At 42.5% G+C, this 18,216-nt stretch overlaps 1 protein-coding gene across 1 annotated transcript in view; it reads right to left on the bottom strand.

Moving 5' to 3' along the window:
- LOC124000157 (A disintegrin and metalloproteinase with thrombospondin motifs 6-like) overlaps positions 1 to 18,216 on the bottom strand; it is a 247,176-nt gene that overhangs the window by 51,552 nt on the left and 177,408 nt on the right. Inside the window, exon 18 of the mRNA XM_046306337.1 lies at positions 4,134 to 4,214. Within this exon, the coding sequence (XP_046162293.1) occupies positions 4,134 to 4,214 (81 nt within the window). The remainder of the gene's footprint in view (positions 1 to 4,133; positions 4,215 to 18,216) is intronic.

Here is an 18,216-nt window from a genome sequence, read left to right as displayed (position 1 = left end):
TTCAAGACTAGTCATTCAACTGAGACTGCTCTCCTCTGTATCACGGAGGCGCTCCGCACTGCTAAAGCTAACTCTCTCTCCTCTGCTCTCATCCTTCTAGATCTATCGGCTGCCTTCGATACTGTGAACCATCAGATCCTCCTCTCCACCCTCTCCGAGTTGGGCATCTCCGGCGCGGCCCACGCTTGGATTGCGTCCTACCTGACAGGTCGCTCCTACCAGGTGGCGTGGCGAGAATCTGTCTCCTCACCACGCGCTCTCACCACTGGTGTCCCCCAGGGCTCTGTTCTAGGCCCTCTCCTATTCTCGCTATACACCAAGTCACTTGGCTCTGTCATAACCTCACATGGTCTCTCCTATCATTGCTATGCAGACGACACACAACTAATCTTCTCCTTTCCCCCTTCTGATGACCAGGTGGCGAATCGCATCTCTGCATGTCTGGCAGACATATCAGTGTGGATGACGGATCACCACCTCAAGCTGAACCTCGGCAAGACGGAGCTGCTCTTCCTCCCGGGGAAGGACAGCCCGTTCCATGATCTCGCCATCACGGTTGACAACTCCATTGTGTCCTCCTCCCAGAGCGCTAAGAACCTTGGTGTGATCCTGGACAACACCCTGTCGTTCTCAACCAACATCAAGGCGGTGGCCCGTTCCTGTAGGTTCATGCTCTACAACATCCGCAGAGTACGACCCTGCCTCACACAGGAAGCGGCGCAGGTCCTAATCCAGGCACTTGTCATCTCCCGTCTGGATTACTGCAACTCGCTGTTGGCTGGGCTCCCTGCCTGTGCCATTAAACCCCTTCAACTCATCCAGAACGCCGCAGCCCGTCTGGTGTTCAACCTTCCAAAGTTCTCTCACGTCACCCCGCTCCTCCGTTCTCTCCACTGGCTTCCAGTTGAAGCTCGCATCCGCTACAAGACCATGGTGCTTGCCTACGGAGCTGTGAGGGGAACGGCACCTCAGTACCTCCAGGCTCTGATCAGGCCCTACACCCAAACAAGGGCACTGCGTTCATCCACCTCTGGCCTGCTCGCCTCCCTACCACTGAGGAAGTACAGCTCCCGCTCAGCCCAGTCAAAACTGTTCGCTGCTCTGGCCCCCCAATGGTGGAACAAACTCCCTCACGACGCCAGGACAGCGGAGTCAATCACCACCTTCAGGAGACACCTGAAACCCCACCTCTTTAAGGAATACCTAGGATAGGATAAGTATCCCCCCCCTTTAAGATTTAGATGCACTATTGTAAAGTGACTGTTCCACTGGATGTCATAAGGTGAATGCACCAATTTGTAAGTCGCTCTGGATAAGAGCGTCTGCTAAATGACTTAAATGTAATGTAAATGTAATGTTCAGCTCTCAGTCCATCTTTACTGTTCAAATGGTCAGCTCTCAGTCCATCTTTACTGTTCAAATGGTCAGCTCTCAGTCCATCTTTACTGTTCAAATGGTCAGCTCTCAGTCCATCTTTACTGTTCAAATGGTCAGCTCTCAGTCCATCTTTACTGTTCAAATGGTCAGCTCTCAGTCCATCTTTACTGTTAAAATGGTCAGCTCTCAGTCCATCTTTACTGTTAAAATGGTCAGCTCTCAGTCCATCTTTACTGTTAAAATGGTCAGCTCTCAGTCCATCTTTACTGTTAAAATGGTCAGCTCTCAGTCCATCTTTACTGTTAAAATGGTCAGCTCTCAGTCCGTCTTTACTGTTAAAATGGTCAGCTCTCAGTCCATCTTTACTGCTATAATGTACAGCTCTCAGTCCATCTTTACTGCTATAATGTACAGGTCTCAGTCCATCTTTACTGTTAAAATGGTCAGCTCTCAGTCCATCTTTACTGTTCAAATGGTCAGCTCTCAGTCCATCTTTACTGCTATAATGTACAGGTCTCAGTCCATCTCTACTGCTATAATGTACAGGTCTCAGTCCATCTTTACTGCTATAATGTACAGGTCTCAGTCCATCTTTACTGCTATAATGTACAGGTCTCAGTCCATCTTTACTGCTATAATGTACAGGTCTCAGTCCATCTTTACTGCTATAATGTTCAGCTCTCAGTCCATCTTTACTGCTATAATGTTCAGCTCTCAGTCCATCTTTACTGCTATAATGTACAGGTCTCAGTCCATCTTTACTGCTATAATGTACAGGTCTCAGTCCATCTTTACTGTTAACATGGTCAGCTCTCAGTCCATCTTTACTGCTATAATGGTCAGCTCTCAGTCCATCTTTACTGCTATAATGTTCAGCTCTCAGTCCATCTTTACTGCTATAATGTTCAGCTCTCAGTCCATCTTTACTGCTATAATGTACAGGTCTCAGTCCATCTTTACTGTTAAAATGGTCAGCTCTCAGTCCATCTTTACTGTTCAAATGGTCAGCTCTCAGTCCATCTTTACTGCTATAATGTTCAGCTCTCAGTCCATCTTTACTGCTATAATGTACAGGTCTCAGTCCATCTTTACTGCTATAATGTACAGGTCTCAGTCCATCTTTACTGTTAAAATGGTCAGCTCTCAGTCCATCTTTACTGTTAAAATGGTCAGCTCTCAGTCCATCTTTACTGCTATAATGTTCAGCTCTCAGTCCATCTTTACTGCTATAATGTACAGGTCTCAGTCCATCTTTACTGCTATAATGTACAGGTCTCAGTCCATCTTTACTGTTAAAATGGTCAGCTCTCAGTCCATCTTTACTGTTAAAATGGTCAGCTCTCAGTCCATCTTTACTGCTATAATGTTCAGCTCTCAGTCCATCTTTACTGCTATAATGTACAGGTCTCAGTCCATCTTTACTGCTATAATGGTCAGCTCTCAGTCCATCTTTACTGCTATAATGTTCAGCTCTCAGTCCATCTTTACTGCTATAATGTTCAGCTCTCAGTCCATCTTTACTGTTAAAATGTACAGCTCTCAGTCCATCTTTACTGCTATAATGTTCAGCTCTCAGTCCATCTTTACTGCTATAATGTACAGGTCTCAGTCCATCTTTACTGCTATAATGGTCAGCTCTCACACATTACTTGGAAGGGAAATAGAGAGTGCAGTCTACACAATAGGACACAGTGACAATCGTTAAACTTGGAGATAACAACAACTTTTATATATTTATATGTTTTATATACATCATTGTATCCACTTGAATCCATGAGAGATGTCAACACATGGCTGTCACAACTGAGATGTCACCACAGAGCTGTCACCACCGAGCTGTCACCACAGGGCTGTCACCACAGAGCTGTCACCACAGGGCTGTCACCACAGAGCTGTCACCACAGGGCTGTCACCACAGGGTTGTCACCGCAGAGCTGTCACCACAGGGTTGTCACCGCAGAGCTGTCACCACAGAGCTGTCACCACAGGGCTGTCACCACAGGGCTGTCACCACAGGGCTGTCACCACAGAGCTGTCACCAAAAGGCTGTCACCACAGGGCTGTCACCACAAGGCTGTCACCACAGAGCTGTCACCAAAAGGCTGTCACAACAGGGCTGTCACCACAGAGCTGTCACTACAAAGCTGTCACCACAGAGCTGTCACCACAGGGCTGTCACCACATGTCTGTAACTCTAATGACGCCTGACGTTTCAAAGCCTGACTTCAGTCCTCCATCAACACCCTCAGCAGTAAACTTCACCACTCTGTCACACGGCTCTGTCTCTAGTTGATGTCAGATCAGACAACAACACTATATTAAGTCCCCCTGTTTGTTTGTTTTTCTGTTTAGTCTGGAACTAAGACGGAGAGACTAACGCCAAGACTACCTCTGGACATGCACGGAATAGTCTTAATAATGTTGAAGCTAATCATTTAGTGTGAGTTAAAACTACTTCATGGCATTGTCTGCTCTGCTCTAGACTGAGAAAGCACTAAGGGATGAGGAACACTAAATCTTTAAACAAAGAACAGAACTGCTAATATTATACAGGTTGATTTCACACTGCTTTCCATTACTGTTAAAAAGTTGTGTGGAGTTAAGGACAGGCCATAATGACTCTTAACATTCACAGAGGGATAGAATGATAAGAAATAAAGGGTCATCAAAATAATGAAATAATCTTATTTCTTATAATGACGATGGTCACTTTTCTTGATGGTTTCATTTTATAGCGTATGAATGAGATCCCTTACCGATGTAGTTTTTGGACATGGCAATTTCTTTGATTTCTATGTGGACTGACCCCCTTGGTATCTGAACAGCCTCCATGTAGCCTGGAAGAGAAGGGGACAAAACCATTACAGACACAGCATAGAAGGAAAACGTGTTTTTATCTAAAATCAAATCAAATCAAATTGTATTTGTCGCATGCGCTGAATACAACAACCTTACCGTGAAATGCTTACTTACGAGCCCTTAAGCAACAATGCAGTTCAAAAAATGTATTTAAGAAAATATTTACTATATAAACTAAAGTAAAAATAAAATAAAAAGTAACACAATAAAACAACAATAACGAGGCCATATACAGGGGGTACCGGTACAGAATCAATGTGCGGGTACGGTTAGTCAAGGTCATTTGTACATGTAGGTAGGGGTAAAGTGACTATGCATAGATAATAAACAGCGAGTAGCAGCAGTGTAAAAACAAAGGGGGGAGGGTCAATGCAAATAGTCTGGGTGGCCATTTGATCCATTGTTCAGAAGTCTTATGGCTTGGGGGTAGAAGCTGTTAAGGAGCCTTATGGACCTAGACTTGGTGCTCCGGTACCGCTTGCCGTACCGGAAGCAGAGAGAACAGTCTATGACTTGGGTGACTGGAGTCTTTGACAATTATTTGAGCCTTCCTCTGACACCACCTAGTTTAGAGGTCATGGATGGCAGGAAGCTTGGTCCCAGTGATGTACCGGGCCCTCCGCATTACCCTCTGTAGTGCATTACGGTCGGATGCCGAGCAGTTGCCATACCAGGCGGGGATGCAACCAGTCAGTATGCTATCGATGGTGCAGCTGTAGAACTTTTTAAGGATCTGGGGACCCATGCCAAATCTTTTCTTTTCAAATCGTCTCCTGACTGTTGTTGTGCCCTCTTCATGACTGTCTTGGTGTGTTTGGACCATGACAGTTTGTTGGTGATGTGGACACCTTCCGACCCGCTCCACTACAGCCCCGTCAATGTGAACGGGGGCAGGTTCGGCCCTCCTCTTCCTGTAGTTCACGATCAGCTCCTTTGTCTTGCTCACGTTGAGGGAGAGGTTGTTGTCCTGGCACCACACTGTCAGGTCTCTGACCTCCTCCTTATAGGCTGTCTCATCATTATCAGCAAACTTAATGATGGTGTTAGAGTCATGCTTGATCACGCAGTCATGGATGAACAGGGAGTACAGGAGAGGACTAAGCATGCACCCCTGAGGGGACCTGTGTTGAGGATCAGCGCAGATGTGTTGTTGCCTATCCTTACCGCCTGGGGGCTGCCCTTCAGGAAGTCCAGTATCCAGTTGCAGAGGGAAGTGTTTAGTCCCAGGGTCCTTAGCTTAGTGATGAGCTTTGAGGGCACTATGGTGTTGAACGCTAAGCTGTAGTCAATGAATAGCATTCTCACATAGGTGTTCCTTTTGTCCATGTGGGAAAGGGCAGTGTGGAGTGCAATTGAGATTGCGTCATCTATGGATCTTTTGGGGCGGTATGCAAATTGGAGTGGGTCTAAGGTTTCCGGGATGATGGTGTTGGTGTGAGCCATGACCAGCCTTTCAAAGTACTTCATGACTACCAACGTGAGGGCTACAGGGCGGTAGTCATTTAGGCAGGTTACCTTCGCTTTCTTGGACTATGGTGGTCCGCTTGACACATTACGGACTCGGTCAAGGAGAGGTTGAAGATGTCAGTGAAGACCCTTGCCAGTTGGTCCGCGCATGCTCTGAGTATACGTCCTGATAAACTGTATAGCCACGCGGCCTTGAATGTTGACCTGTTTCAAGGTCTTGCTCACGTAGGCTACGGAGTTATCCGGAACAGCTGGTGCTCTCATGCATGCTTCAGTGTTGCATGCCTCGAAGCGAGCATAAAAGGCATTTAGCTCATCTGGTTGGCTTGCTTCACTATGCAGCTCGCGGCTGGGTTTCCCTTTGTAGACCGTAACATTTTGCAAGCCCTGCCACATCTGACGAGCGTCAAAGCCGGTGTAGTAGGATTCAATCTTAGTCCTGTATTGACGCTTTGCATGTTTGATGGTTTGTCTGAGGGCAGAGCGGGAAGCCATATCTTCACTAGTCTTGAACGCAGAGCCGGAATGAAGCCAAATCTCCACGAGTCTTGGACCTGGAGCCAGAATGAAGCCATATCTCAACTAGTCTTGGACCTGGAGCCAGAATGAAGCCATATCTCCACTAGTCAAGGACCCAGTGCCAGGATGAAGCCATATCTCAACTAGTCTATGACACAGTGGCAGGATGAAGCCATATCTCAACTAGTCTAGGACCCAGTTCCAGAATGAAGCCATATCTCCACTAGTCAAGGACCCAGTGCCAGGATGAAGCCATATCTCAACTAGTCTATGACACAGTGGCAGGATGAAGCCATATCTCAACTAGTCTAGGACCCAGTTCCAGAATGAAGCCATATCTCCACTAGTCAAGGACCCAGTGCCAGGATGAAGCCATATCTCAACTAGTCTAGGACCCAGTTCCAGGATGAAGCCATATCTCCACTCTGAGTTCTTCATTGGATGATGTAGTTAATGTGAATATATTATTCTTCCATTTATGTTTTGACAACATGTTTCTCAACTCCCAAAAACATATGCTTTATCATTGGGTGACAAAGGGGGGAGAGATTTCCATGAAAAATTAAGTGTTTTGGCTACATTGCTCTGTTGGCCCTTGGACAGGGCTGCTCTGCCAAAAATAGTTTTTACCTTGCTTTTCAGCATGGGGATGTGTCTCCCGGAAAGTGATTACAAATGTGCAGTGTTTGGCAGCTTTCAGTTCGCACAGAGTAGCGGACACTCTCAGAAACATAATTTACTCTTCTCTATACACTCTTCTTCTCTACTCCTGTCTTCTACACACTATACACTCTTCTTCTCTACTCCTGTCTTCTGTACAATATACACTCTTCTTCTCTACTCCTGTCTTCTGTACAATATATACTCTTCTTCTCTACTCCTGTCTTCTACACACTATACACTCTTCTTCTCTACTCCTGTCTTCTGTACACTATACACTCTTCTTCTCTACTCCTGTCTTCTGTACACTATACACTCTTCTTCTTTACTCCTGTCTTCTGTACACTATACACTCTTCTTCTCTACTCCTGTCTTCTGTACACTATACACTCTTATTCTCTACCCCTGTCTTCTGTACACTATACACTCTTCTTCTCTACTCCTGTCTTCTGTACAATATACACTCTTCTCTCCTCCTGTCTTCTGTACACTATACACTCTTCTTCTCTACTCCTGTCTTCTGTACACTATACACTCTTCTTCTCTACTCCTGTCTTCTGTACACTATACACCCTTCTTCTCTACTCCTGTCTTCTACACACTATACACTCTTCTTCTCTACTCCTGTCTTCTGTACAATATACACTCTTCTCTCCTCCTGTCTTCTGTACACTATACATTCTTCTTCTCTACTCCTGTCTTCTGTACACTATACACCCTTCTTCTCTACTCCTGTCTTCTACACTATACACTCTTCTTCTCTACTCCTGTCTTCTGTACACTATACACTCTTCTTCTCTACTCCTGTCTTCTGTACAATATACACTCTTCTCTCCTCCTGTCTTCTGTACACTATACACTCTTCTTCTCTACTCCTGTCTTCTGTACACTATACACTCTTCTTCTCTACTCCTGTCTTCTGTACACTATACACTCTTCTTCTCTACTCCTGTCTTCTGTACAATATACACTCTTCTTCTCTACTCCTGTCTTCTGTACACTATACACTCTTATTCTCTACCCTGTCTTCTGTACACTATACACTCTTCTTCTCTACTCCTGTCTTCTGTACAATATACACTCTTCTCTCCTCCTGTCTTCTGTACACTATACACTCTTCTTCTCTACTCCTGTCTTCTGTACACTATACACTCTTCTTCTCTACTCCTGTCTTCTGTACACTATACACCCTTCTTCTCTACTCCTGTCTTCTACACACTATACACTCTTCTTCTCTACTCCTGTCTTCTGTACAATATACACTCTTCTCTCCTCCTGTCTTCTGTACACTATACATTCTTCTTCTCTACTCCTGTCTTCTGTACACTATACACCCTTCTTCTCTACTCCTGTCTTCTACACACTATACACTCTTCTTCTCTACTCCTGTCTTCTGTACACTATACACTCTTCTTCTCTACTCCTGTCTTCTGTACACTATACACCCTTCTTCTCTACTCCTGTCTTCTACACACTATACACTCTTCTCTTCTCCTGTCTTCTGTACACTATACACTCTTCTTCTCTACTCCTGTCTTCTGTACACTATACACTCTTCTTCTTTGCTCCTGTCTTCTGTACACTATACACTCTTCTTCTCTACTCCTGTCTTCTGTACACTATACACTCTTCTTCTCTACTCCTGTCTTCTGTACAATATACACTCTTCTTCTCTACTCCTGTCTTCTGTACACTATACACTCTTATTCTCTACCCCTGTCTTCTGTACACTATACACTCTTCTTCTCTACTCCTGTCTTCTGTACAATATACACTCTTCTCTCCTCCTGTCTTCTGTACACTATACACTCTTCTTCTCTACTCCTGTCTTCTGTACACTATACACTCTTCTTCTCTACTCCTGTCTTCTGTACACTATACACCCTTCTTCTCTACTCCTGTCTTCTACACACTATACACTCTTCTTCTCTACTCCTGTCTTCTGTACAATATACACTCTTCTCTCCTCCTGTCTTCTGTACACTATACATTCTTCTTCTCTACTCCTGTCTTCTGTACACTATACACCCTTCTTCTCTACTCCTGTCTTCTACACACTATACACTCTTCTTCTCTACTCCTGTCTTCTGTACACTATACACTCTTCTTCTCTACTCCTGTCTTCTGTACAATATACACTCTTCTCTCCTCCTGTCTTCTGTACACTATACACTCTTCTTCTCTACTCCTGTCTTCTGTACACTATACACTCTTCTTCTCTACTCCTGTCTTCTGTACACTATACACTCTTCTTCTCTACTCCTGTCTTCTGTACAATATACACTCTTCTTCTCTACTCCTGTCTTCTGTACACTATACACTCTTATTCTCTACCCCTGTCTTCTGTACACTATACACTCTTCTTCTCTACTCCTGTCTTCTGTACAATATACACTCTTCTCTCCTCCTGTCTTCTGTACACTATACACTCTTCTTCTCTACTCCTGTCTTCTGTACACTATACACTCTTCTTCTCTACTCCTGTCTTCTGTACACTATCACCCTTCTTCTCTACTCCTGTCTTCTACACACTATACACTCTTCTTCTCTACTCCTGTCTTCTGTACAATATACACTCTTCTCTCCTCCTGTCTTCTGTACACTATACATTCTTCTTCTCTACTCCTGTCTTCTGTACACTATACACCCTTCTTCTCTACTCCTGTCTTCTACACACTATACACTCTTCTTCTCTACTCCTGTCTTCTGTACACTATACACTCTTCTTCTCTACTCCTGTCTTCTGTACACTATACACCCTTCTTCTCTACTCCTGTCTTCTACACACTATACACTCTTCTTCTCTACTCCTGTCTTCTGTACACTATACACTCTTCTTCTCTACTCCTGTCTTCTGTACACTATACACTCTTCTTCTTTGCTCCTGTCTTCTGTACACTATACACTCTTCTTCTCTACTCCTGTCTTCTGTACACTATACATTCTTCTTCTCTACTCCTGTCTTCTGTACACTATACACTCTTCTCTACTCCTGTCTTCTGTACACTATACACTCTTCTTCTCTACTCCTGTCTTCTACACACTATACACTCTTCTTCTCTACTCCTGTCTTCTGTACAATATACACTCTTCTTCTCTACTCCTGTCTTCTGTACAATATATACTCTTCTTCTCTACTCCTGTCTTCTACACACTATACACTCTTCTTCTCTACTCCTGTCTTCTGTACACTATACACTCTTCTTCTCTACTCCTGTCTTCTGTACACTATACACTCTTCTTCTTTACTCCTGTCTTCTGTACACTATACACTCTTTTCTCTACTCCTGTCTTCTGTACAATATACACTCTTCTTCTCTACTCCTGTCTTCTGTACAATATACACTCTTTTTCTCTACTCCTGTCTTCTGTACAATATACACTCTTCTTCTCTACTCCTGTCTTCTGTACACTATACACTCTTCTTCTCTACTCCTGTCTTCTGTACACTATACACTCTTCTTCTCTACTCCTGTCTTCTGTACAATATACACTCTTCTTCTCTACTCCTGTCTTCTGTACACTATACACTCTTATTCTCTACCCCTGTCTTCTGTACACTATACACTCTTCTTCTCTACTCCTGTCTTCTGTACAATATACACTCTTCTCTCCTCCTGTCTTCTGTACACTATACACTCTTCTTCTCTACTCCTGTCTTCTGTACACTATACACTCTTCTTCTCTACTCCTGTCTTCTGTACACTATACACCCTTCTTCTCTACTCCTGTCTTCTACACACTATACACTCTTCTTCTCTACTCCTGTCTTCTGTACAATATACACTCTTCTCTCCTCCTGTCTTCTGTACACTATACATTCTTCTTCTCTACTCCTGTCTTCTGTACACTATACACACTTCTTCTCTACTCCTGTCTTCTACACACTATACACTCTTCTTCTCTACTCCTGTCTTCTGTACACTATACACTCTTCTTCTCTACTCCTGTCTTCTGTACAATATACACTCTTCTCTCCTCCTGTCTTCTGTACACTATACACCCTTCTTCTCTACTCCTGTCTTCTACACACTATACACTCTTCTTCTTTGCTCCTGTCTTCTGTACACTATACACTCTTCTTCTCTACTCCTGTCTTCTGTACACTATACATTCTTCTTCTCTACTCCTGTCTTCTGTACACTATACACTCTTCTTCTCTACTCCTGTCTTCTGTACACTATACACTCTTCTCTACTCCTGTCTTCTGTACACTATACACTCTTCTTCTCTACTCCTGTCTTCTACACACTATACACTCTTCTTCTCTACTCCTGTCTTCTGTACAATATACACTCTTCTTCTCTACTCCTGTCTTCTGTACAATATATACTCTTCTTCTCTACTCCTGTCTTCTACACACTATACACTCTTCTTCTCTACTCCTGTCTTCTGTACACTATACACTCTTCTTCTCTACTCCTGTCTTCTGTACACTATACACTCTTCTTCTTTACTCCTGTCTTCTGTACACTATACACTCTTTTTCTCTACTCCTGTCTTCTGTACAATATACACTCTTCTTCTCTACTCCTGTCTTCTGTACAATATATACTCTTTTCTCTACTCCTGTCTTCTGTACAATATACACTCTTCTTCTCTACTCCTGTCTTCTGTACACTATACACTCTTCTTCTCTACTCCTGTCTTCTGTACACTATACACTCTTCTTCTCTACTCCTGTCTTCTGTACAATATACACTCTTCTTCTCTACTCCTGTCTTCTGTACACTATACACTCTTATTCTCTACCCCTGTCTTCTGTACACTATACACTCTTCTTCTCTACTCCTGTCTTCTGTACAATATACACTCTTCTCTCCTCCTGTCTTCTGTACACTATACACCCTTCTTCTCTACTCCTGTCTTCTACACACTATACACTCTTCTTCTCTACTCCTGTCTTCTGTACACTATACACTCTTCTTCTCTACTCCTGTCTTCTGTACAATATACACTCTTCTCTCCTCCTGTCTTCTGTACACTATACACTCTTCTCTTCTCTACTCCTGTCTTCTGTACAATATACACTCTTCTCTCCTCCTGTCTTCTGTACACTATACATTCTTCTTCTCTACTCCTGTCTTCTGTACACTATACACCCTTCTTCTCTACTCCTGTCTTCTACACACTATACACTCTTCTTCTCTACTCCTGTCTTCTGTACACTATACACTCTTCTTCTCTACTCCTGTCTTCTGTACAATATACACTCTTCTCTCCTCCTGTCTTCTGTACACTATACACTCTTCTTCTCTACTCCTGTCTTCTGTACACTATACACTCTTCTTCTCTACTCCTGTCTTCTGTACACTATACACTCTTCTTCTCTACTCCTGTCTTCTGTACAATATACACTCTTCTTCTCTACTCCTGTCTTCTGTACACTATACACTCTTATTCTCTACCCCTGTCTTCTGTACACTATACACTCTTCTTCTCTACTCCTGTCTTCTGTACAATATACACTCTTCTCTCCTCCTGTCTTCTGTACACTATACACTCTTCTTCTCTACTCCTGTCTTCTGTACACTATACACTCTTCTTCTCTACTCCTGTCTTCTGTACACTATACACCCTTCTTCTCTACTCCTGTCTTCTACACACTATACACTCTTCTTCTCTACTCCTGTCTTCTGTACAATATACACTCTTCTCTCCTCCTGTCTTCTGTACACTATACATTCTTCTTCTCTACTCCTGTCTTCTGTACACTATACACCCTTCTTCTCTACTCCTGTCTTCTACACACTATACACTCTTCTTCTCTACTCCTGTCTTCTGTACACTATACACTCTTCTTCTCTACTCCTGTCTTCTGTACACTATACACCCTTCTTCTCTACTCCTGTCTTCTACACACTATACACTCTTCTTCTCTACTCCTGTCTTCTGTACACTATACACTCTTCTTCTCTACTCCTGTCTTCTGTACACTATACACTCTTCTTCTTTGCTCCTGTCTTCTGTACACTATACACTCTTCTTCTCTACTCCTGTCTTCTGTACACTATACACTCTTCTCTACTCCTGTCTTCTGTACACTATACACTCTTCTTCTCTACTCCTGTCTTCTACACACTATACACTCTTCTTCTCTACTCCTGTCTTCTGTACAATATACACTCTTCTTCTCTACTCCTGTCTTCTGTACAATATATACTCTTCTTCTCTACTCCTGTCTTCTACACACTATACACTCTTCTTCTCTACTCCTGTCTTCTGTACACTATACACTCTTCTTCTCTACTCCTGTCTTCTGTACACTATACACTCTTCTTCTTTACTCCTGTCTTCTGTACACTATACACTCTTTTTCTCTACTCCTGTCTTCTGTACAATATACACTCTTCTTCTCTACTCCTGTCTTCTGTACAATATACACTCTTTTCTCTACTCCTGTCTTCTGTACAATATACACTCTTCTTCTCTACTCCTGTCTTCTGTACACTATACACTCTTCTTCTCTACTCCTGTCTTCTGTACACTATACACTCTTCTTCTCTACTCCTGTCTTCTGTACAATATACACTCTTCTTCTCTACTCCTGTCTTCTGTACACTATACACTCTTATTCTCTACCCCTGTCTTCTGTACACTATACACTCTTCTTCTCTACTCCTGTCTTCTGTACAATATACACTCTTCTCTCCTCCTGTCTTCTGTACACTATACACTCTTCTTCTCTACTCCTGTCTTCTGTACACTATACACTCTTCTTCTCTACTCCTGTCTTCTGTACACTATACACCCTTCTTCTCTACTCCTGTCTTCTACACACTATACACTCTTCTTCTCTACTCCTGTCTTCTGTACAATATACACTCTTCTCTCCTCCTGTCTTCTGTACACTATACATTCTTCTTCTCTACTCCTGTCTTCTGTACACTATACACACTTCTTCTCTACTCCTGTCTTCTACACACTATACACTCTTCTTCTCTACTCCTGTCTTCTGTACACTATACACTCTTCTTCTCTACTCCTGTCTTCTGTACACTATACACTCTTCTTCTTTGCTCCTGTCTTCTGTACACTATACACTCTTCTTCTCTACTCCTGTCTTCTGTACACTATACATTCTTCTTCTCTACTCCTGTCTTCTGTACACTATACACTCTTCTTCTCTACTCCTGTCTTCTGTACACTATACACTCTTCTCTACTCCTGTCTTCTGTACACTATACACTCTTCTTCTCTACTCCTGTCTTCTACACACTATACACTCTTCTTCTCTACTCCTGTCTTCTGTACACTATACACTCTTCTTCTCTACTCCTGTCTTCTGTACACTATACACTCTTCTCTACTCCTGTCTTCTGTACACTATACACTCTTCTTCTCTACTCCTGTCTTCTACACACTATACACTCTTCTTCTCTACTCCTGTCTTCTGTACAATATACACTCTTCTTCTCTACTCCTGTCTTCTGTACAATATATACTCTTCTTCTCTACTCCTGTCTTCTACACACTATACACTCTTCTTCTCTACTCCTGTCTTCTGTACACTATACACTCTTCTTCTCTACTCCTGTCTTCTGTACACTATACACTCTTCTTCTTTACTCCTGTCTTCTGTACACTATACACTCTTTTTCTCTACTCCTGTCTTCTGTACAATATACACTCTTCTTCTCTACTCCTGTCTTCTGTACAATATACACTCTTTTTCTCTACTCCTGTCTTCTGTACAATATACACTCTTCTTCTCTACTCCTGTCTTCTGTACACTATACACTCTTCTTCTCTACTCCTGTCTTCTGTACACTATACACTCTTCTTCTCTACTCCTGTCTTCTGTACAATATACACTCTTCTTCTCTACTCCTGTCTTCTGTACACTATACACTCTTATTCTCTACCCCTGTCTTCTGTACACTATACACTCTTCTTCTCTACTCCTGTCTTCTGTACAATATACACTCTTCTCTCCTCCTGTCTTCTGTACACTATACACCCTTCTTCTCTACTCCTGTCTTCTACACACTATACACTCTTCTTCTCTACTCCTGTCTTCTGTACACTATACACTCTTCTTCTCTACTCCTGTCTTCTGTACAATATACACTCTTCTCTCCTCCTGTCTTCTGTACACTATACACTCTTCTTCTCTACTCCTGTCTTCTGTACAATATACACTCTTCTCTCCTCCTGTCTTCTGTACACTATACATTCTTCTTCTCTACTCCTGTCTTCTGTACACTATACACCCTTCTTCTCTACTCCTGTCTTCTACACACTATACACTCTTCTTCTCTACTCCTGTCTTCTGTACACTATACACTCTTCTTCTCTACTCCTGTCTTCTGTACAATATACACTCTTCTCTCCTCCTGTCTTCTGTACACTATACACTCTTCTTCTCTACTCCTGTCTTCTGTACACTATACACTCTTCTTCTCTACTCCTGTCTTCTGTACACTATACACTCTTCTTCTCTACTCCTGTCTTCTGTACAATATACACTCTTCTTCTCTACTCCTGTCTTCTGTACACTATACACTCTTATTCTCTACCCCTGTCTTCTGTACACTATACACTCTTCTTCTCTACTCCTGTCTTCTGTACAATATACACTCTTCTCTCCTCCTGTCTTCTGTACACTATACACTCTTCTTCTCTACTCCTGTCTTCTGTACACTATACACTCTTCTTCTCTACTCCTGTCTTCTGTACACTATACACCCTTCTTCTCTACTCCTGTCTTCTACACACTATACACTCTTCTTCTCTACTCCTGTCTTCTGTACAATATACACTCTTCTCTCCTCCTGTCTTCTGTACACTATACATTCTTCTTCTCTACTCCTGTCTTCTGTACACTATACACCCTTCTTCTCTACTCCTGTCTTCTACACACTATACACTCTTCTTCTCTACTCCTGTCTTCTGTACACTATACACTCTTCTTCTCTACTCCTGTCTTCTGTACACTATACACCCTTCTTCTCTACTCCTGTCTTCTACACACTATACACTCTTCTTCTCTACTCCTGTCTTCTGTACACTATACACTCTTCTTCTCTACTCCTGTCTTCTGTACACTATACACTCTTCTTCTTTGCTCCTGTCTTCTGTACACTATACACTCTTCTTCTCTACTCCTGTCTTCTGTACACTATACACTCTTCTCTACTCCTGTCTTCTGTACACTATACACTCTTCTTCTCTACTCCTGTCTTCTACACACTATACACTCTTCTTCTCTACTCCTGTCTTCTGTACAATATACACTCTTCTTCTCTACTCCTGTCTTCTGTACAATATATACTCTTCTTCTCTACTCCTGTCTTCTACACACTATACACTCTTCTTCTCTACTCCTGTCTTCTGTACACTATACACTCTTCTTCTCTACTCCTGTCTTCTGTACACTATACACTCTTCTTCTTTACTCCTGTCTTCTGTACACTATACACTCTTTTTCTCTACTCCTGTCTTCTGTACAATATACACTCTTCTTCTCTACTCCTGTCTTCTGTACAATATACACTCTTTTCTCTACTCCTGTCTTCTGTACAATATACACTCTTCTTCTCTACTCCTGTCTTCTGTACACTATACACTCTTCTTCTCTACTCCTGTCTTCTGTACACTATACACTCTTCTTCTCTACTCCTGTCTTCTGTACAATATACACTCTTCTTCTCTACTCCTGTCTTCTGTACACTATACACTCTTATTCTCTACCCCTGTCTTCTGTACACTATACACTCTTCTTCTCTACTCCTGTCTTCTGTACAATATACACTCTTCTCTCCTCCTGTCTTCTGTACACTATACACTCTTCTTCTCTACTCCTGTCTTCTGTACACTATACACTCTTCTTCTCTACTCCTGTCTTCTGTACACTATACACTCTTCTTCTCTACTCCTGTCTTCTGTACACTATACACTCTTCTTCTCTACTCCTGTCTTCTGTACACTATACACTCTTCTTCTTTGCTCCTGTCTTCTGTACACTATACACTCTTCTTCTCTACTCCTGTCTTCTGTACACTATACACTCTTCTCTACTCCTGTCTTCTGTACACTATACACTCTTCTTCTCTACTCCTGTCTTCTACACACTATACACTCTTCTTCTCTACTCCTGTCTTCTGTACAATATACACTCTTCTTCTCTACTCCTGTCTTCTGTACAATATATACTCTTCTTCTCTACTCCTGTCTTCTACACACTATACACTCTTCTTCTCTACTCCTGTCTTCTGTACACTATACACTCTTCTTCTCTACTCCTGTCTTCTGTACACTATACACTCTTCTTCTTTACTCCTGTCTTCTGTACACTATACACTCTTTTTCTCTACTCCTGTCTTCTGTACAATATACACTCTTCTTCTCTACTCCTGTCTTCTGTACAATATACACTCTTTTTCTCTACTCCTGTCTTCTGTACAATATACACTCTTCTTCTCTACTCCTGTCTTCTGTACACTATACACTCTTCTTCTCTACTCCTGTCTTCTGTACACTATACACTCTTCTTCTCTACTCCTGTCTTCTGTACAATATACACTCTTCTTCTCTACTCCTGTCTTCTGTACACTATACACTCTTATTCTCTACCCCTGTCTTCTGTACACTATACACTCTTCTTCTCTACTCCTGTCTTCTGTACAATATACACTCTTCTCTCCTCCTGTCTTCTGTACACTATACACTCTTCTTCTCTACTCCTGTCTTCTGTACACTATACACTCTTCTTCTCTACTCCTGTCTTCTGTACACTATACACCCTTCTTCTCTACTCCTGTCTTCTACACACTATACACTCTTCTTCTCTACTCCTGTCTTCTGTACAATATACACTCTTCTCTCCTCCTGTCTTCTGTACACTATACATTCTTCTTCTCTACTCCTGTCTTCTGTACACTATACACACTTCTTCTCTACTCCTGTCTTCTACACACTATACACTCTTCTTCTCTACTCCTGTCTTCTGTACACTATACACTCTTCTTCTCTACTCCTGTCTTCTGTACAATATACACTCTTCTCTCCTCCTGTCTTCTGTACACTATACACCCTTCTTCTCTACTCCTGTCTTCTACACACTATACACTCTTCTTCTCTACTCCTGTCTTCTGTACACTATACACTCTTCTTCTCTACTCCTGTCTTCTGTACAATATACACTCTTCTCTCCTCCTGTCTTCTGTACACTATACACTCTTCTTCTCTACTCCTGTCTTCTGTACAATATACACTCTTCTCTCCTCCTGTCTTCTGTACACTATACATTCTTCTTCTCTACTCCTGTCTTCTGTACACTATACACCCTTCTTCTCTACTCCTGTCTTCTACACACTATACACTCTTCTTCTC

The sequence above is a fragment of the Oncorhynchus gorbuscha genome, linkage group LG16 (assembly GCF_021184085.1).
Source record: "Oncorhynchus gorbuscha isolate QuinsamMale2020 ecotype Even-year linkage group LG16, OgorEven_v1.0, whole genome shotgun sequence".
NCBI classification, from domain to species: Eukaryota; Metazoa; Chordata; class Actinopteri; order Salmoniformes; family Salmonidae; genus Oncorhynchus; species Oncorhynchus gorbuscha.
This window is presented reverse-complemented; position numbering and strand designations above follow the sequence as displayed.